Genomic DNA, 22,376 nt, shown 5'->3' with positions numbered 1-22,376 from the left:
GAGAGCAATGGAGAGAACATGCAACATTAATAGTAGGGACAAGGCTATAAATATTAAAATTATTTAAGGGTAAAATAATAAATTAATCGGTCAACCTAATAACCTGCCACCAGCATTTTTGCAAAAGCTGAGGGGAACCAGTTTTTGCAAAACGCTATTGTTGTAGCGTTTGAGCTGCAAAGCTTTTAAACTAATTAATATTGCCAAACATTTAACAACAAAATGCTATATAGCTTATAAGCAATCAATCTGCTTAGCTAAACATCCTCGAATCTCATCACAAACACGTACGTTATAACCACAAAGTCATGAAACTCAATTTGAATATGTCCATCGTTCCATTGGTCAAAGGTGTTTGATCGTTGAAAATAGTTTCTAATTCTAAGACCAAATTAAGGAAATGCTTCCAAGTTGTCAGATCTTCCAAAACGCTTTCCAATTATAAGACCAACTAAAGCAAAGAAAAAAGAAAAATTCTAATTGTGAAGGGAATAGCTATCTTTAAAGTGTCCCAACGATGACTTAGTTGGTGACCCATTTCTAGTGATAAGTATGAGGTCATGAGTTTAGACAAAAAGATGATGAACCTTTGACTGCCTTGCCAATCGACTGCCAAGGCGAGGCAGTAGATTGCCAGTCATTTTTCCTATCTATATATATATCCAATTCGCTAGGCAATGAATCTCGACCCCTCTCCCCAATTAAGTTATTCGTCATCCGCATGATTTAAACTCCTATCTCATCATTTGTTATCTCACATGTATGAAAACAAAACAAACACGTGATACTTTTTATTTGACAATTATCATATCCTATCCCGCGAACCAAACAAACCCTTAGTTATCGATTTCTCTTCCTTTAACCCTTCCTTTACATATAGAGAGAAATTGAGTGATGAATTTTCATAAATCTTATTCATATAGGCAAGAAGGCCTAATTAATCTGCATGTATCTTTTCCTTTAATTCGATACATCCATCAAAGAATACAAAAGTTAATAATGAACAAATGAGATTTGTTTTGCAAATTTAAAGAACCACCATAATCCCATAAAAAATGGGCTAATCGTTTAAATTTACAAATAGGTCATTAATGCATTTCTGTAAAATAGATGCATTATCTAACGTAAAATAGCTTAGTCATGGCAGAGAAAGACAAAAATAGTTTTGAAAGTGAATAAATAGAAATAAGAAAGCTTGATGAGAGACTCTTAAAGCATGATTTGAGTTAAAATAATTATGCAAAATAGGATTAAGATTTGATCATATCATTGCCGTACATTTTGAAAATTGAGACATTTATTTAAAAAAATAATTATCTCAAAATAAAATTTAAAATTACCTTTCCTAGAGTTGATCTGATTTTAAAATCATTGCAAAGACTCAATGACACATGAGAGAATCGTCCACATCACATGCATTTCTGTAAGCAAGCCCATGAGCATTTCAAAATTGGAGATGTGTTCTTGTCAATTCTCTCTTATTTCTTTCCTTCCACAGTACCTCATGAGATGGAATCCCATCACAAACACGTACGTTATAACCACAAAGTCAGGAAACTCAATTGGAATATGTCCATCGATCCATCGATCAAAGGTGTTTGAAGACTTTCTAATTCTAAGACCAAATTAAGGAAATGCTTCCAAGTTGTAGGGTCTTCCAAAACGCCTTCCAATTAATGTAAGACCAACTAAAGCAAAGAAAAAAGAAAAAAAGAAAATTTCTAATTGGGAAGGGAATAGCTATCGTTAAAGTGTCCCAACATGACTCAGTTGGCGACCCATTTCTCAGGTAGCTCTTCTCTATGATTGCACTCCGACGGTGATCATAAACATTATCACAAATACACATATGAATCTGCAATTTTCATGTCTTTGCAACTTTTTCTTACTAATTATACAAGTAACAGTTTGTTACAAAAAATAAAATAAAATCTGAATGGAGAAATGCAGCTACTGATCACCATGTATATTCAATCGCCATGAAATTAATGAACTGACTGATCTATTAATAAATTATATATAGTTTCTTGTTGATACAAATCTTCATCTTAATTCTCCTCCTCCTACCTCTCCCAGAAGCCAGTACAAACTTGGAAAATAAATAATTAAAGAAAAATTAAATTAAATTACATCAAGAGAAAGGAGGGTCCAAATTAACAACTTCTGTATGGAGTAAACAACACTACTACTGTGTACATCAAATTAACCCTCCTTAATTATCCTATGGAACTTGGAAAGTTAATTAGAAACTGCAAAAATGGGGATCACAGAGAGAGAGAGACAGAGAGAGAGCGCCGGCCCAGATGGTTTAATAGGTCTCTGTAGGCTGGTAGTTTCTTATTGAGATCTCTAAGCAAAAGCTCGACTACTTGTTCTGCTTAGGATTTGATTTGCTCGGCGATGCCTTCCTCAGATTCGTGTCCACCGATTCTTTAGGCTCTTTCGCGGCTCCTCTCAGCTTTCTTAGATCCGCGGAAATGGAAACCAGCAATCTCCTGGACGTAAAATGACTTACAATTCTCTCTCTTCTGGGATATTGAAGAGATGCGGAACAACAACACAACAGCGAATGGGTGAGCATCAAGCTCAAGAGGACAGCAGCAGCCAAGGCTGATCTGTGACACTTTCTCATACTGCAGCTGTTTGGTTGCAAAGAAAATGGATCGATACAAATGATAAATATGATGGGTAATTGGCGCATATATATACATACATAGTATATATGCACGTACATATGGAGATGCTTTGTGTAGGGCAAAGCCTGCCTGCTACTTGTAGCTTGTGCTATTCCTGACAAATCATGTGGAATATGTACGTATAACTAATATATATTCTCCAAAAACTGTGCTTTCACAAGACTGATTTGACTGTATATATATATATACATATCTAGCAATTCATATTACTGGATTGGAAAATGGAAGTTGAAAGCAGCTGATGATCATGTGGCGGTGAATCGACTATAATTAGTGATAATTCACAGATGTAGGAAATCTTCCTTTTTCGACTAAATAGCATGCCTCATGTGACTTATCACATGACATCAAATAATTCACCATTTGTCTTCTGTCCTTGCTCCACCTTTTATATAATTAGCAGCAGCTTGTAATTAGTTTACTTCAAATATAAGTTTGTAGCAGAACCAGCTAAAGTTAGCTGTTAAAGCCTGCTTTCGGTACCCACAATATTTTCCCGGAAAATTCCCACATTCCTTTTTGCTGCTGTCTTACTCTCACTTTACGAAATGATCCTTATACATATGGTGGTACTTAACACTAGTCTTTGATTTATCCACTCTTAATTAGCTGGCTCACCAACGGATTAATCAAAATGGTGGTTCAGATTCAAGAGTTTTCTTGTTAAAAGGGTTGTTTTCACGTGATGATTTAATCTAGTATGAGGGAAAACTAAGGAGGTATTCTCTTGGTGTTTTAATTTTTTATTTTGAATTTTGAATTTATTTTCAATTTTATATTTTAAGCATCTATTTTGAGATTATTGAAACTGCAATCTTTTTATCATTTTAAAAAATTATTTCTCAAAATAAAAAATTGGAAAGCGTGTTTACTTCAAAATTTTGAAAAATTTTATTTTATAATATTTTATTCAATAAATTTGATTCAAAGTAAATTATAAATATTTATTAATAAATTATAAATTATATTCAAATGGTTTAAAATATAATATAAGAGATAACTTATAAACTAATCGTATATAATATATTAAAATTACAAAGTGCTTTCTAAAGTAATTTTTAATTTGATTCAACTATTAATTTCATAATAAATTTATTTTTACCTACAAATTAAAATTTGACATTAATTTTGAAATTTAGATTACCCACAATATAGACACTAAAAAAAATTATAAATCATAAAATAACAAAATATTGATTTATCATAGATATAATCCAAAATTTTAGAAATATCATTGAAAAGAAAAATCAATACAGAAAAATTATATTACATATTTGGTTTAATATTAAAAAAAACAAAAAAAAACATACATATTCTAATTTTCCTCATTCCTATTGCACGAAACTGAAATCCCCAAATCTCAACCCTAAAGGAGAGGAGTAGCAGGAAGAAAAAATGGCAGAAGGAAGAAATAATTGACGAACGTAAGGCGAGCTGCAATTCAAATAACGGCAGTGGTTGGGCTTGTCGATCGCGATGTAAGGGGAGCAACGAGGGGCGGTCGACGAATCTAGGTTGTCGGTGGCTAGCGTGGATGGTGAATATAGGCATGGAGGGCAGTGGTGAGTGTGGTGGTGGCGATCGAGCCTTGAAGAGAAAAGAGAAGAGAGGAGACAGGAGAAAGAGGAGGATTGGAGTGTTTTCTGTGTTTTGGATTCAAAAACTCTAATTTGACTTAAAATAGGTAAAACATGATTTCAACGCTTTGAGGTTTTTGTATAATTTGTTTTTTTTTTTTCTTTGTGTATGTTTTGAAAAATATATTTTTGAAAATAAATAAATAAATAAATATATTTTTAGTGTTTTAAAAAACTGAAAATAAAAAACGACCTAAAAACAGTAAAGAGAACATGCCTTAAATTTTCTAAAAACCGATCTCCAAATCAATTCATTAATTATTGCTCGAGTTTATTAATTTTATTTTGGAATTAGAAAACAGTACTTTTCAAATAGCCTTCTTTAGAGATTCAAGATAGATTGAAGACGGATTCCAACGACTTTGAATTATTCTGTTAATTGAGATCTAATCCCAATCAACATCAACCATCTTTGACTAATTAAAAAAAAATTAAAACATTTGTAATTAATGAGTTCAAATTGGAGATATATATATATATATATAGTAGATCTTCTTCTAATGAGTTTGTGATGAGATTCCATCTGCCTCGGTGGAAGAAAAGAAATTAACGAGGGACTCAACATGCTTTATGACTTCCCAAAATTGGATTTCTACTTCTACAAAGATTTGTATTGTTTTTGGAGAGCTCATGGGGTTAACACAAAAATGCATTCGCTTTGATATCATTAAATAAATTCTTCCTAAAAAGGATGAGAAGCAAACAATATATGTAGTCCAAAAATTATTTATACACAGTGATACAGAATCCGAGTCAAAGAAACAATAGTAATTATGATTACTGAAAATCAATATCAATATTTAATATTATTCATTAAAAGTTTCATCTACAATATATCACTAAAGGATTATTTATAAACAACTAATAGATAAAAATCTATTATAATTTCCTTGATATAATCTAATTAAAAGTATAAAGATAATTCCAATCTAATTAGGATTTTAAGAAATAAAATAAATTAGTAAACAAAATAAAATAAATAAACTAATAAAATAATATAAAATTTTATTTTCCCTCAATTTAAAAGAATTTGGCTCCAATGAGTTAGACTGTAGCTACCGCTCCAAGAGCTCAAGATTTACAACTCAAAATTTCTCTTCAATAATTCAAGCAATTTTTTAATCTAGTTTATCTTTCCATTTGTCAATAAAATGTCAATAACTATCACCACGAGACAAGCCACAATCTCATCATCAAACACAACATCAATCATATCTTTTTGTTACATTATGAGTGAAATGCAAGGAACTTGGTGACCTGCAAAAACACTAGTAGGGTAAAAGATGAGGCTCAAATGTGCCTTATAAGGAATTACATCTTTCACATTAAAAACCAGACTAATATTTATATTGTTAAGTAAGTCAAGTAAATAAGCAACGAGTCCAAGTTTTCGAATGATAAAAAAGGGATCAGTAACTCAAGAATGTGGTTTCTTGAATGAATGTTTTGGGTAGCATTTTGGGAGAATACAAACTATGGCATAATCATCTTCACTGCATTCCTTGAGCCCTATGATAGCAAATTTATAATCAACATTACTTATTATAATTTTCCTACTAATCTCAACATGTAGATCATGAATGTGTCGGGTAAAATTTTTAACAGGTTTAGAAATTTGGGCATTTAAAGGTAAGGATACAAGATCAATAGGGTGCGAGGGGAGTAACCATGAACAATATTAAAAGAACTTTTAATAATGAACCTATTAAGAGAGTTACTATAGTCAAATTTAGCAATTGGTAAAACCAATTCCTAATTACCCAACTTTTCTCCTACAAGACACCTAAGCAAGTCTCTCAAACTACGATTCACAACTTTAGTTTGTCCATCAATTGGGGGATGAAAGGCATAAGTGAATTTCAAACTTGTTCAAAATAGTCTCCATAGTGTCTTCTAAAAATAACTAACAAATTTGACATCTCTATAGATACAATGGAAGAAGGCAAACAATGCAACTTAACAACTTCTCTAAAGAACAATTTAGCAACATGGAAAGCGTCTATTGTCTTACTACAAGGAAGAAAATGCATCATCTTAGAAAACCAACTAGAACTAACAACATATCTAACATGTCTTCCAATCTCATAATAGGAAATCAATACTTGATAGGGATGCTATTAATGGCTCTACTATCCACACTTATTCTCCAATATCCATCTTTCTTTAGGGTTAAAAAGGCAAGTATGACAAAGGGCTAAGGCCAATGTCAGACAAATCCCATAGTCAAAAGGCCTTTCCATTTGTTTATTCAATTCAACTCTATTCTGGGTTCATCCTATAATGTGGCAAAATTAGGTCATTAAGACCTAGGAACTAGATCATTGGCATGTTGGATATCTCTCACCGGGGAGCTCAATGGGCATGATATCAAAAAATTCTTTTAATAATAGTTTTATACTAGATGAAATCTCTAAATACTTAGAGAAACTCAAAATGAAGTCCTTAGTAACGATGACTAACCCTATCACCACAAAAAAATTGATTTTTAGTGGCGGTTTCTAAAACCGCCGCAAAATACTATTTTAGCGGCGTTTTTTTAATATTTCGCGGCGGTTTTGAAAAACCGTCGCAAAATTCATTAAAACATTCAATTTTGCGACGGTTTTTTTTAGAAAATAATTAAAAAATTAAATTAAATTTAGCAGCGGTTTTTTAAAAACCACCGCTAAATTAAAAGTAATTAAATAATTTAAAATTTAAAATTAAATTAATATTTGCGGCGGTTTTCGAAACCGCTGCAAAATTCATTAAAAAATTTAATAAAAATCGTCGCTAAATTCAAAAATAATTAAATAATTTATAATTAAAATTAAATTAATATTTGCGTTTAACGGCGATTTTGAAAAATCGCCGCTAAATTCAAAATTAATTAAATAATTTAATTTAACGGCGATTTTTAAAAACCGCCGCAAAATTCATTAAAAATTTTAATTTTGCGGCGGTTTTGAAAAACCGCCACTAAATTCAAAAATAATTAAATAATTTACAATTAAAATTAAATTATAAATTTATTAAATAATTTAATTTAACGACGGTTTTTAAAAACAGTCACAAAATTCATTAAAAATTTTAATTTAGCGGCAGTTTTTAATCGCCGCTAAATTTAAAAATAATTAAATAATTCAAAATTAAAATTAAATTGAATTAAATTAATATAAAGAAATATAAAATCTTAAAAGAAATTAAAATTTTAATTTAAATTAATTACAAAATGTTTATATATATAAAAGTATGATAGTCTTGAAAAAAGAAATTTCCTCCTAAAACTTGCATTAATTAATGATTTGCAATTAATACTTATTGTATTAATAATTTACATTTTGTAATTTGCATTAATAATTTAAAATTTTCAATTGCTTTGAAGTAATAAGTAGTAATAAAATTTTCTCCCAAAACTTGCATTAATGATCTGCATTTAGTACTTATTGCATTAATAATTTATATTTTGTAATTTGCATCTTTATATATATAAAAGTATGATAGTCTTGAAAAAAGAAATTTCCTCTCAAAACTTGCATTAATCAATGATTTGCAATTAATACTTATTGTATTAATAATTTATATTTTGTAATTTGCATTAATAATTTAAAATTTTCAATTGCTTTGAAATAATAAATAGTAATAAAATTTTCCTCCAAAACTTGCATTAATAATTTGCGTTTACTACTTATCGCATTAATAATTTACATTTTGTAATTTGCATCTTTATATATATAAAAATAGCATAGTCTTGAAAAAGAAATTTCCTTCCAAAACTTGCATTAATCAATGATTTGCAATTAATACTTATTATATTAATAATTTATATTTTGTAATTTGCATTAATAATTTAAAATTTTCAATTGCTTTGAAATAATAAGTAGTAATAAAATTTTCCCCCAAAACTTGCATTAATGATTTGCGTTTACTACTTATCGCATTAAATAAAAATCTTAAATATTAAAATTCATTATTTTCATTAAAAAAATTAAATTTAGCTTAAGAAAATAATTAAAAATTAAATTAATAAAATTAAATATAAAATCCTAAAAATAAATTTAAAATTGCATTTAAATTAATAGCAAAATTCATTAAAATCTAATTTAAAAAAAAATCTAATTTAATATTTTTTTGATAATTTATTTAATTTAACTCAATTAATTTATTTTTAATTTATTCTATTATTCTTTTAAAAAATAATCAATTAATAAATGTTTTTAATATATATTAAAAAATATAAAATATAATTCTAAAATTTTAATAAATATAATTCTGAAATTTATTTATAAATAAACTTATTAAATGTTAAAAATCTATTTATAAATATAATTCTAAAATTTAAATAAACTTATTTTAATAAATATAAAATTAGTTGTTAGAAACTTATTTTCAGAATTATGAAATTTTAATATAGATTTTTAATAAATTAAAAATCTATTTTTAATTTATTCTATTATTCTTTTATATATTTGTTTTTAAAATATATAAAATATAATTTTGCTAATGTATATAATATATATATGTCAACATATGTCAATGGGTGTTTCACAGATCAAGTGGTTCGCTCGCGCACGTGCACAGTAAGGGTTCTAGGTTCGAAACTTGGGGAGGGGGAAGGTGCTGGAATTTAATTTTCAGCATCGCCACGTGGCGTGTAAGAGTTGGGCGAGGGCAGCGAGCTGGGCTGGCCCGCACAGGTAATTAAAAAATTAAATTTTTTATTTTAGCGGCGGTTTTGAAATCGCCGCTAAAATTAAAATTTTAATTTTTTTTATTAATTTTTGCGGCAGTTTTGAAACCGCTGCTAAAATTAAAAAATTAATTTTTTTATTAATTTTAGCGGCGGTTTTGAAACCGCCGCTAAAATTAAAAAAATTAATTTTTTTTATTAATTTTCGCGGTGGTTTTGAAACCGCCGCTAAAATTAAATATTTTTTTTAATTTTTAAAAATAAAATTTTTAAAAAAATTAAAAAAATAAAATTTTAATTTTACCGGCGGTTTCAAAACCGCCGCTAAATATTATAGAAACCGCCGCTAAATCACTTATTTAGCGGCAATTTTTAAAACCGCCGCAAAATTTAAAATTAGCGGCGGTTATTCCAACGGTTGGAAAAAATCGCCGCTAAATGCTCCGCGACAGCTGATTTAGAGGCGGTTTTCAAAATCGTCGCTAAAATACTTAGCAGCGGTTAAAAACCGCAGCTAAATGCAAAAAAAACCGCCGCTAAATGCTGATTTTTTTGTAGTGTATCCCCTTTCTCAACAATCTTTTCCAAATGCCTTAGAAGCTATAAGATAGATGTTTTTTTTTTTTTTTTTCCCAAGGGCTAGTGGTGATTGCTTGGCCTTAGTCCTAGTGCCTCTACTACCCTTATAGTTAAAAACATATGTATTCTTTCATGCATAATAAATTACACTCATGTCATAAATCCATGGACAACTAGAAAGGATATAGGAAACATCCATAAGCAAAACATCACAAAAAGTTTCAACCTTGTAATCACCCAATTGAATAGGAACAAGGCATCTCTTAAAGACGGGCAAAGTTGTGTTATTCACCTATGCAACTTTAAATGGTTTTAGATGGTGCTACCTTGAGGTTGAGTCAAGTAATTGCAGACTTAGAAATCACATTCATGGTACTACCCTTGTCAATAACTAGTATGCAAGTTTTCTCACCACTCCTAATACATGTCTTAAAAACACTAGTTTGTTTCCATTCATCATCATAGACACTCTCAATCTAAAAAACTACTAGTGTATTTCTATCCATTATCATGGGCACCTCACAATGTGAACCCGATCTATGAAATCTATTTCACCATCAACCTCTTCCTCTCCTCTGGAAAAATCTAGTGGATTAACCATTCCATCTTCATCCTCAAGTTGATCAACAAATTCTTAGTTTGCTCTAAAGTTTAGGCGCATTCAAGACAACTAGCTTCTATGTGACCTTTCTTATGACAATGATGGCATATTGAATGGAAGGCTTATGAGGACGGGAAATACTCAGTTTGAAATTATTGGGAAAAAAAAAAATTCTATCCCTAAAGGTTGAATAAGAGATTTCCTTACTAACATTAGTATCTTGAGGGGAAGATAAAGGAAAGGACTTCATAGATGAGAGTCAAATAATTGTGTGGACTCCCAATGAAAAAGAGAGGCCTTAAGGTATTTTTCTCTCTGCAAGGCTTTATGATAGGCTTCCTCTATAGTCCCGAGAAGTGCAACATCTCTTTCTAAATGTCGATCCTCAATCCATTTATAAACCTTTGAATTGTGAAGAAATAATCCTCATTTAAATCACATCAAATAAGAAGATTTTCAAATTGGGTCAAGTATTCAGTTATACTTAAATTTGATTGTTTTAGGTTTAGCAATTGTTATTTTAACTGACCTTTATGGAAGGAGGGTAGGTATTTCTCCTTTAACTATTTTTTTTTCATGACAACCCATTGAGAGATGAGAGGCTCACTTGATCTCTCAAAATTATATTGAAATTTGTTTTTACTATTTCTTTGCAAAATCAGTCAATTTCATTTTGTGAAACAAACCATCTCAATGTTATTCATTTTATAATAAGTGAAGTAGTCTTCCATGTCATCCAACCATTATAAAAATGTATTAGGGTCTAATCTACTATCATACTCTTAAACATGCACTTTCATATTCCTATTGTTTCCTCTTTTGTCCTATTGTCTTCTTGTCTATTCTTAAGGGGCAGAGGTGATTGCCTATACTCTCTTTCTAGATTATTCCTTTTAGGATGTGTGTCAATTCTAAGATTGTCACCTATAAGTTTTTCAAAGACTATACCTAGGTGCTTTATGATTTGCATTTCTATCATAGGGTTTGCATAAGTTCAAAAGGAGATATTGTCTCATGTCATTGAGGAATCTTATTAGAAGTAATATATATTCTTACACTAGTAAGTGTTTTTTTGCTTTTGGAATTATTTTGATAATGAAAAACTTCATAAGTGTTATTTCAATAAAACTATTTTCATGACATATTTTTACTCCAAATAACAATCAAGCTTATATGCTTATAAGATGAAAAATAAAACTTTTGTATGTTCATGTATCTTGTATCTTTGAAAATTCAAAATGAAAATGAATCATAGTGTTGCAAAATTATCATATGTTCATTTAGTCTCTCTGGAATGATGCACGGCAAACCCAAGGAAATTCTTTAAAGAATCATGCATACCTTTTTTTTTCAAAGTAACAAACTATCGACTTGTTTGGAAGAATAGTTGACTGATTTATGCATTTAATTTTTTTTTTTTGGAAGACTAAGTTCATCAACTGTCAACTTTCTTAAAGAAAAAGTTGATCGTTTTTTGTCTATGGGCAAAAACAGTTGACAATTTCCTTGATTTGTCAACAACTAAAATTGATGCCTAGATCCAAATGATTTTAGTTCAAAATCAATTGACAGTGACTATATAGTGTCGACATTTAAAAGAAATTATCAACTTATTGTTCAATACGGTTGATTATTTATATAAAGAAGTTGATTTTTTCTCTCAAGAATGCCAACTATTTTTCAAAAGCCTTGTGTTATTTCAAATATATTGATGAAAATTGTCGATCGAGTTATGCATCTATTGATAGTTCCTTCTTTGACAATCTTAAATGGTTAGTTTTGCAAGCATTAAATGCGTCCAACGACTAATAAATTCAAAGGCTGAGAGAAATCTATAAATAGTAATAAGATTGTGTAATTGAGGGGTTAGAGAAATTATTACAAGCTTTAAGTCATATTGTTCTCTTCGAGTGCACTTATATTTTCAATTTTTTTCTCTAAAAAAGGCTTTGTATATCAATTGTATCATTTTGTTTAAGCCTTTATATATAATTTTTTAGAGACGTTGTAACTGAGAGATTCATCTATCGGATTATATATCTTTTCTTCAAGATCATTGTATATTTTCTAGTAAGATTGAAAGAGGACCTACTTTATATAAGTAGGAGGTTGTAATCCTAGTGGTTGTACTAGAGAACCTACTTGGGTTCTAGTAAGAGAATTTAGTGATTTTCAAAAATCCTTGACGAGGAGTTAATGCAATGGATTAGGCCGGTTAAGCCGAATCACTATATATTCTTTGTGTCATTTTCATATCTATCGTTTATTTTTTCAATCTTTACAAGCATCATCTTATAATTTTTATCTTATTTCACTAAAACCTCATTAATAAGCTCAAAAAAAAAAAAAAAAAATCTAGGCAATTCACCCCCCTCTTGGGTGTGCGATGCCATAGTTTACACAACCTAACATTAAGTGTGTCGTTTACAAGCTCATTAGAATAGAGGGACTCTACAAAATCATCTCTTATTTTTTGCTTACCTAATATTTTGACGAGTTGTGTCATCTATTCAATAAGTGTTCCTACTATATTCGAAAGACTATCGAGATTGTTTATTCTAGTTTCAAATCGAGATTGTTTATTCTAATTTTTTTTTGCTTACCTAATATGTTCAATAGTTGTGTAATTGGGTCACAGGTTATAGGGTTTCTAATTGGGTAGGGTATGGGTAATGAGCCTGAAATCGAGTTAAGATTAGGGTTATTTGCAATGAAGTAAAAAAAAAAAAGTGTTATAATGCAACAAGAAGGAGTGATAATGGTGTGGCAGCTTCAAGGGAGATCACGATTACAACTTGCAACGACAAATGACCTCCAACAGATGGCATGGAGTAGTTGGTTCGGGAGGCGACTAGGGTTTCATTGACGGTAGACAAGCATGACAATGGCATTAACTAAGGATTGCTGGAGGCTGTGAGGTTATCACTTACTACTTCTGGTTTAACTTTAGGCCAAATTAGGGTTTCCTAAATTATAAGTTCTTTTCTTGATATTGTCGCTTTCATTGGTTTCAAATGTCTTCAAGTGTGGCAAACGAACTATGCCCAGGTTGAAGCTCCTAAGGTTTAGTGGGAAAGTCAAGTGGGCTTGCTAATGATGGTGAGCGAACTGACTAGTTCTAACATCACCATATATGGCTTCTGAAGATTGGAACCTGCGATACTTTTGCCGAGACTATTGCTTAGGATTCAAACTCTCTAGTGATGCTTTGTAGGGATCTTTGTGATGAATTATTTGGGTAGGGTTTTCACTACTCTATATTGGTGTGGGTGGTGCAAAAACTTTGAAGAATTGTGATGATGCAAGTTGTGAGGATATCTAATTCTCTAAAAATTTTTAGAAAATCCCTATGAATGATTTTAGACTTTCCACTCTCATACCAATTGATGCAGAACTTGAACTAAAGAAATAAGAGCAATACTAATTACTTAAAACTAATATCAATATTCAATATTATTATCAAAAGGTTTACTTACAATACATTACTAAAGGAATATTTATAAATAACTAATAGATACAAATCTATTCTAACTAGAATTTTTTGATATAATCTGATTAAGGTTATAAAGATAATCTTAATCTAATTAGGGTTTTAGGAAATAAAAGAAATTAAAAAAATAATTAAAATAAATAAACTAATAAAAGAATACTAGTTTTCTATTTTTATGACTAAAATATTATCTTTAAAATATTTATTTCTATAATTTTCATCATATTATTTCAAAATCACAAAATAAAGGATTTCAAATGTTATTTTGGGATAAAAAAAAAGGCTTTTTAAATGTCTGTATTTGTGAAAAATATTTTTCTTGTTATATATATAATTTTTTTTGGGGGGGTTTAATTTTAGGGTACGTTAGCTACTTTTCATTTGTTTCTTTTCAATATTTATTTTCCAGTAGGAGAATGAGATTGAACTTGTTTATCTTTGCTATCAACTTGTAAAAATTTGAAAACAAAAACAGAGTGCAAAAACTTTAAAAGGAAAACTAAAATCCAACAAAAGTACAATATGCTGGTAAGTGGTAAAAAAAAATCGAATAGGAGATTATATATTATTATTATTATTATTATTATTATTATTATTATTATTATTATTATTCAGCATTAACAACTAATACAAATAAATGTCAAAAAATGAAAGATATATTACACGGTCAGTACTGTTTGTCATTCGACAGCAATATATTGTTTAATGTTTTAGTTGTCCCACGAGATGGATTGGAGGATGCCTCATCTTTCCAAACAATATCACTAAACCCAAATACCTTAGCAAAACAAGAAATCAACTGCTCTTGAATCACTTCTTCCGCAGGAAGCACCATATCTGTCTCTCTCCTCAACGAGGTAACGCCCTTGTCCGCGATTCCACACGGCACAATATGCTTAAAGTAGCTTAAATCTGGGTCCACGTTAAATGCCAAACCATGGGACGTTATCCCAGATGAAATTCTAACTCCAATGGCGCCAATCTTCCTGTCCCCGACCCACACCCCTGTTTCGCCTGTTTGTCCAGCATGAGCTTTCACACCATATAAATATGCCATTTCAATCATACTTAGCTCGAGTTTCTCCACATACTTGCGCGCCCCAACTCCAATATCGCGCAGGGATATGATAGGATATAAGATGGCTTGATGTGGACCGTGAAATGTAATGTCCCCTCCCCTCTCCGTGTAGTGAAGTTCAGCTCCTATATTTTTGAGATCTTGTTCGGGGAGTAACAAGTTGTGATCTGTTCTCCTTTTGCCAAGGGTATAAGTAGGTGGATGTTGTAGGGACAAAAGAGTATCGGAAATCTTACGAGCTTTTCTGTCAGAGACAAGCTTCTCCTGAAGCTTAAGTGCTTGTAAGTAGTTGACAGTGCCCAGTTTCCAAATCTCTAGGCTTCGAAGTATTCCCATTCCCTGTGAATCATGGCACAATCAATTTCTTACTCATGCTAAGGTCACCAAAAAAGAAAGTTCCAAGTTTATAGCTCTTTAGGCTTGGTAAAGGTGGCCAATGAGTCAGGTAAGTTGAAGTTGCCATATGAACAAATTGAAAGAGACACAAAGCAATTGCAGGCAATAAGTTGCCATTGAATTCAGTTGAGTAGGTAAAATCCAGAGCATCCGGTGACAGAAAACGGCAAACAGCACAAAATAGCCTTGGAAAATTCCCAGACAATAAAAATATAATAGGAGGACGATAAAAGATAGCATAAAACAATTCAACCCATTATTCTCCATCATTAAGCTGTAACTTAGAAGATTAGTTACAAAGTTTGACACATAGAAATTCCAGAAAATAGTAGTCATGGGAAGACAACAGAGGCAGGGTTTCTCCCAAATAAAGAAAAAGGAAAAATCATAGCTTTCTCAAATGCACTCATCTCAATGCCATCAGATAAGACGTACCCTCTCTTCATCTCCACAGAGTTTCCCAGATTGCAAAAAAACTAGGTGATGCACAAATGCATATTGAATTCCCTACTCAGGCAAGAGCTGACTGTTTCAGAATCATGCATCCCTATCCCAGATTTCCAAATTAAAGGAAAAAAAAAACTAAACAAATTGTGAGTCAATTAAGGGTGGGCGAGGCATCATCCCATCTATGCCAGGAAAAAGAACAAAAAAAAAGAAAAGAAAACTGTCTCATCCAATACCACAAGCCACCAAAAGAATTCAGCATGAAAGCCATATCGCATGCAGTACCCTGCATGCCCATTCATGAACAGGAAAACTTCAAGGCAAACAAAGTGTAACCATCATAACTTAAATATGTTGTGCAAATCACATAATTTGAAGGAAGGAAAGCAAAACTAAACATAGTTCTTATACCCTCTCAACAATCTGGCAATTGTGAACAAATAGCTCATAAAATCTGAGCATGTGAAGTTAATTCAGTGAAGAAATATCATAGGAAGATGCACTGGTAACCATTTAATTGTTTACTGAAGATTTTTCCTATAAGCGGTACTAAAAGTAGGAGCATGGAGGCTGGTGCTTGAAATAAAGGTCAAAAATCATGTTCAAAGAAAGGATTATAGATGTTGTAAAGTTTGTGTCAGAAAATTCACATGACAAAACAATTTGTCTTATGTACATTTTTCATGGCTTCACTTGTATTTGCATGGGCTTTTGGCATATAGTCTAGGTGAATGTGCAAGATGTTTTGACATTTTTAAATATTTCAAAATGCAACTGTGTGTCAACCTTAGGACCAATGTTGAGATCAAGAATATGGATTTCAGAGGTTACCATAGATTAGTATGCAAAAACTATGTTCTTCATAAGCAAAACATTCTAAGTGATCCATTCTAGTAGCCAGCCACCATAGCCAAAGCATGAATAGCATGCTCACAATAGCCAAATAGTAAGTAGGAGAATTACAGTAATGACCACAGTAGGATAGATTCTGGTTAGAAAAGAAAGAATCTTTTTAGGGATCTATGCACAACTATTCTAAGACATCAAATAGGGTTGAATATGTTTGGGATTACAATCCAAATTTAAATAGTAATTCTTTCCCACATTAAAATTCTTATTCTAGATGGCATGCAATATCCCAATTGATAAAGGCTTTCATTACAGAACTTCAAGATTCAAGGCTTCCTTATTCAAGACTAAACGATTGTTCAACGGTCTTCTGAAAAGCTTTAACCTACAATACCGTTTCGTCATCCATTCCCTGTCATTCACAAAAAAATATGTCTAGTTCTTGGCCAAAAAAATCCTTCATATCTGTCCTAGTTAGCCAATGAGGAAGTATCCCCTTTCATTAACAAAAGAAGCAAGAATACAACCCTAGGAGAACCAAAAATTCAACTGATGAAAGTTGCTACGTTATATACAACTAGGCCGGCCAAGATATGTGTCATGCAGTGTCACTTTATTCACAATGGTTGACATTTCATCTAATTTTCTACTGTTTTTCCCAATTTAAGTTTTCCATATAAAAATAGCTCATCTGGTGTTGTTTCCAATTCAATGTGTTTTATTTATTTGTGTGGATTTTTATTTATCCCATATCTCAAATACAATCTCAATAGTTTAAGTTTGCTAAGAAACAGTATCTAAATTGTTTTAGATTTAAGACTTTCACTCCATGCTACTCTTGAACCCTCATCTCTCAAAACATGATGAACAGGAACCAGACAACAAAATAGGAAGACAATGTCACAGCCCGAGGACACTTCTGTAATTAGGGGCTGGTATGATTGTAATTAGTAGAGATACAAGGGTAATTAGGACTCCAAGCGCACATGGCCACTTGGTCCTAATTGTCAAGAGTTTGTTGGGAGAATTCTCTAGAAATGTAACTCTCATGTTGTTGTTGCATAGATACAACAATAATAAATGGAAACGTCATCGTCAAGCCACCTGAGACTGCAAAAAAAGAAACAATCAGAGGGCGTGGGGTCTCCGCGCAAACACTCCAATACTTAAGTTAGACACTGAAGATAATGAAAATTGTATTGAACTAGTATCAGAGACGTACCTTTCTGAAAGGAGTCCCTACTTATTTATAGAGTATGGAGTAATCCCAAGTAGCCTAAGATTAAAATTCTTATAGATAATGCATATCTTGATTAATCCTAATCTGATTGGAATCAGGATTGTCATAGATAATATCTATTTTTTATGGATGATGTTTATCTTGCCCTTTTGGGGATGGAATTTTTTATGAATGATGTTTATCCTAATATCCTGAAATCATTTTAGAATTAGAATTCTTTATGGATAATTATCTATCATTTTTCTCGAATATTCAGAGGGATTTTTGAATGTCGAAATTATCTAGTTTATGCGTTTGTGTAGGACCCCCCCCCCCCCGCGCGCGTATGGGAAATTTATGCCTTTTAGACCAAAAGGATTATTTTGGGCTTTTACGCTTTTTTGGCCTTTTAATGGGCTTTTGCCTATGACACAACACCTATAAATAAGAAGATCACTAGAGAATGGGGATCATGTGAGGATTATTCCACTGATCTTTTCCCTCATATTCTTCTATTCTTGCCTTTCTCTCTCTCTCTCTCTAATTCTTGAGTTCCTTCTCTCCCGCCATTTTCATTTCTTCCTTAATTACGGAAGAGACCTTTCGTCAAATCTCAGATTTGACATTTGGTATCAGAGCCAGCGACCTAGCTAGAGCAGCGGATATGGCTGAAAGCATATGGGCGAAGCAAATGGAATTCAGATTGGATGCCATTGAATTAGGGATGCAACAAAACTAGGAGCAAGTAGAAGATCGTCTGGAAATGTTGGAGTTGGGGATTAGAAATACTCAAGAGGAGATTAGTTGAAGCCAATTTGAGAATGCAACTAGTTTGGATCGAGCCATTAGTGGAATCAGGGAGGAATTTGCTGGACTAAGCTAGCAATTAAGCCATCAATTGAGTCTTGCCTTGAGCATGTTTTCTCAGCAGCCCAATGCCAGCCTTCCGATGGACTTCTCTCCCAAGGCTTCATCAGTGCCAATTCTAATGAGGCTAAGAGCGAGACCTAATGATCAAATGGAAACAAGGGATAGGATGGAGGCAAAGGAAGATAATCTAACCCGAGGAGTTGGGGGTAACCACCCCAATCCTCTAGGGCCACAAATGGACATTCCTGCATTTGAACGGGACAGACCTCGATGGTGGATTAGGCGGTGCGAGAAGGCATTCTACCAATACAGAGTAGCTAGAAGGGAGAAGGTGAACATGGTCGCAACCTATTTAGATGATGTAGCAGATGCCTAGTTTCAGAATTGGAGCAGAGGAAAAGTGGAATGGAGTTGGCCAAAGTTTGTGAATGGCCTTTGCAACCGGTTTGGGGAGAAGTCTAGAACAAATGTCATAGAAGAATTGAACAAGTTGAAACAAAAGGGATCCGTGGAGGAGTACCAAGTATGATTTGAGGAACTTAGATCCCTATTATCCTTATCACACCCTTGCCTAGATGAAGCTTATTTTGTATCCAGCTTCATCAGTGGGTTGGATGATCAAATCTGTCCCACTGTGAAGATGCTCTACCCCACATCAGTGGGGCAGGTAGCAAAACAAGCCCACCTTCATGAGATGGCCTTAGAGGCTTTTGCAAAGAGACACCGGCTATCCCCTAAGGGAATTAAGGAAGAGGGTTCTTATGGGGGACATGGGGTTATTAGTAAGGGGGGTAATCAACCATGGCAGAAGAATGGATCGACTGTGAGGCACCAATCAACCCCACCCCCTAGCCAAGGCCTTAACTATGGATCAGAAGCAACAGCTGGGGCTTTGCTTCCATTGTGGGGAGAAATTTGGGACGAGGCACCAATGTAAGAGGATGTTGCTTACAATGGAAGGCCAAGGATAAGAAGAAGTGAAAAGTGAGGTTGGGGAAGAATCGAGGGATTAGATTGATGGAGAAGAAGACGGGGAAATATCTATGCATGCCTTGCAAGGACATCCCTCGAGCAGGGTATTGAAGGTAAGGGGAGTAGTAGGAAAAAGGAAGCTGGTGGTGCTCATTGACAGTGACAGTACTCATAGTTTCCTAGATGAGGAAACAACCACTATTTTATAATGTGAATTACAGGAGACTCCCCCACTATTGATTTTGATAACTAATGGGAGTAGGATGGTGAGTTAATACAAGTATACACGATTAAGGTGGGTGATGAGTGGACAAGAATTTTCAACGAACTTGAGGATTCTTAGGTTAGGGGGTTGCCACATCATGCTAGGGGTCGATTGGATACAAACAATGAGTCCCCTAGTATTTGACTTCAACACTTTGGAAGTCACCTTCGATAAGGATGGTTAAAAGGTGTGGGGTGTCAAGAGATAGCGGAATGCAAGATTGTATCAGGAAAGAGATTACAGAGGCTTTTGGAGCAAGGAGGGACATCTATAGGGCAACTACATTCCCTATAGGCCCTGGAGATGGAAATGGATTAGGGGGAGGACAATCTTAAAGTCGAGCAGAGGAGGAGAGAGCAACCTATGGCCAAGGCCCTAGTACCAATCGCCACTAAGGTACACTCTTATGAACCAATTCACCTATTGTTAATGGAACTTGAGGATGCCTCGACGTCTAATGAAGAACAATGAATAGAAAAGAAAAACAAATAGCTAAACATGTGTTTTCATTAGCAATGCTACAGATATTTTCAAGCTACAATTGCCATACTCATTCCTACCATAAATTGGCACCACTGGTGACCCACAAACATCATTTAGGGATTTTTAACCCTGATATTACCTTAAGATCGTCAAACTTACTTTGGTACAAACAATGTGACTAACCTACTGTGAGATATCATCTAAAATATCTTTTAGGAAAAAAAAAAAAAGGGAAAAGACTTTCACCCTTTTTCACCAACATATAAAAGATGACTTTTCCAAGCTCACCAAATTTCCCCACTTATTTTGAAGATCAATGAACTAGCTCATATCTTCTAGAAATCTGACTTCCAAGTTCAACCATTGTACATATTGGGTTTGCGACCTAGTTGAATTTTAGATTTTGTGAAATTTGCTTGCATTGTACAATTGAGTGTTTTTTCCTAATTCGTTCAACCCCTCAACCAGCCCAAAATGCTGGTTGCCAAGGTGACCGGAAACCTTGTACGTCGCCTACTTAGTGTTGAAGACAATAGTTAACTAGGAAAGTCAACTTGGGATCAACTTATGAAACCTGAGGAACCAGTAGGGTCAAGTCACCAAGTGAAGAATTGATTGAAAGTTAACTGCTAAGTCCAGTACCTAATTCACCTCAACTCACCAAATGGAAAGTCCAAGTGGTTCACTCGACTAACGAAATGGAAAGTTGACTTGAGGTCAACTGTCAAGTCCGATAACTAATTTGCCTCCATTAACTAAAGGGAAAGTCTGCTTAAGGGTCAACTTGGAAATTCCATTAACTAATTTACTCATGTACAGGAAGGGAAACACTTCGTAGCGACCTAAGCAGGGAGCTCTGGATTGTTTATCCTAATTCAAAAGTTACAATGAATTTTATTTTTCTATATACTCAGCTCTCTTTGTTGGTCCAAATGGCACTAAACTAAATTTTATATACCAAATGAAAATTCATTGAAATTGTTGAGAGAGCTTCAAGTTGACACACTGCTAGCCAAAAGTAATTCATATTCAAAACCTTTAGCAGCTTCATTTCATTTTTATTCCATTCCTACACATTTGGGATTATCAATCTTAGATTATTATAATCCAAACTAGTACACAACAGGTCGCAATATGGCCATTCAATAAAATAGTTTGAATGCTGTCAATCTATTCATTACACATTCATCAAATTCAACACCAAGTGACCAGTTTAGCTCAAAACATACAAATTATAATTCATGAAAATTTGATCAAAACATGTCAGCCTCTTCCGTGCTTCCCAGACTAAAACATAGTATTACCCCGGGGGAGAATGATAGGCATATCAGAAGATTTATTTTATATATCTTCTCTTAGTTAATCTTTTGAATAGATAATGGAGTTATATTTAGATTAGGTTTTACCTTTCCAACATCCTAGATCTTTAATGAGTCAGCGATTCAAGTATGCTAGCTAAGACTAGCACCCGAAGAAGCGCATTTTTGGCTGAGGAGATGGAGAGACTGGAAATTATGAGGAGCAATCAATCAATTTGGGGTCTTCCGAAGAAGTCCTGTAAATATTTAGTGATGGAAGTAGCTAGAGCTTCTAAAGCATAGGAGAAACATCGAAAGAATTCGCTAATGAGAAAGATTTGACACGGAAGATCGAAGGTTTGAAAATGGAGAAGTTATGAACTCACCGAAACCTCGCTGACGACGAATCTGAGGTAATCAGTCTCTCTTTAGAAAGTGCAGTCCGGCAACGGCGGAGGTCGCTGACTACTGTACAGCCTTCCAGTTCCAGCCACAAGCACAGTGAAAGCAAACAATATATGTATATGTGTGCGATAGACCCAACAACCCAATTTCATAACCGAATTGGCTGAGACCCATCCACTTCAAAAGATACAACAGCCCTTAGATTTTGATTGTTTACTTTATAGTCCTTAATTTTTCAAAATTTGCAGAAAAAAAGGCTCAAAGTTTTTGAAAATAGCATAGTTTAAGTTTCTAAAAATTAAAGAAAAATCCCTAAAGTTTCAAAACTTATGGAAATACCCTCAGTTTAAGTAAATTTTAGAACAGTCCCTCTGCACCAGAATTTTGGCATTGAGTTTGGATGTGAGGTTTAGGGAAATACC

At 33.0% G+C, this 22,376-nt stretch overlaps 1 protein-coding gene across 3 annotated transcripts; it reads right to left on the bottom strand.

Moving 5' to 3' along the window:
* Positions 1–14,231: 14,231 nt before the first annotated feature.
* Positions 14,232–22,112, bottom strand: LOC127797791 (octanoyltransferase LIP2, mitochondrial-like). Of its 3 annotated transcripts, none has more exons than XM_052330952.1 (3): positions 21,936–22,112; positions 21,658–21,806; positions 14,232–15,089 (listed from the first exon to the last, which is right to left on the bottom strand). In XM_052330952.1, exon 3 carries the CDS (start codon positions 15,084–15,086, stop codon positions 14,340–14,342), a length of 747 nt encoding a protein of 248 aa, XP_052186912.1. In that variant the 5' UTR covers positions 15,087–15,089; positions 21,658–21,806; positions 21,936–22,112; the 3' UTR covers positions 14,232–14,339. The 3 variants fall into 3 exon arrangements, with proteins under 3 accessions (XP_052186912.1, XP_052186903.1, XP_052186896.1); XM_052330943.1 differs by having other exon boundaries at positions 21,658–21,756; XM_052330936.1 differs by lacking the exon at positions 21,658–21,806 and having other exon boundaries at positions 21,936–22,111.
* Positions 22,113–22,376: the final 264 nt, after the last annotated feature.

Source organism: Diospyros lotus, chromosome 1 (genome assembly GCF_014633365.1).
Source record: "Diospyros lotus cultivar Yz01 chromosome 1, ASM1463336v1, whole genome shotgun sequence".
In the NCBI taxonomy this organism is placed as follows: domain Eukaryota; kingdom Viridiplantae; phylum Streptophyta; class Magnoliopsida; order Ericales; family Ebenaceae; genus Diospyros; species Diospyros lotus.
The sequence above is the reverse complement of the archived record's forward strand: the minus strand, read 5'-3'. Positions and strand labels throughout refer to the sequence as shown.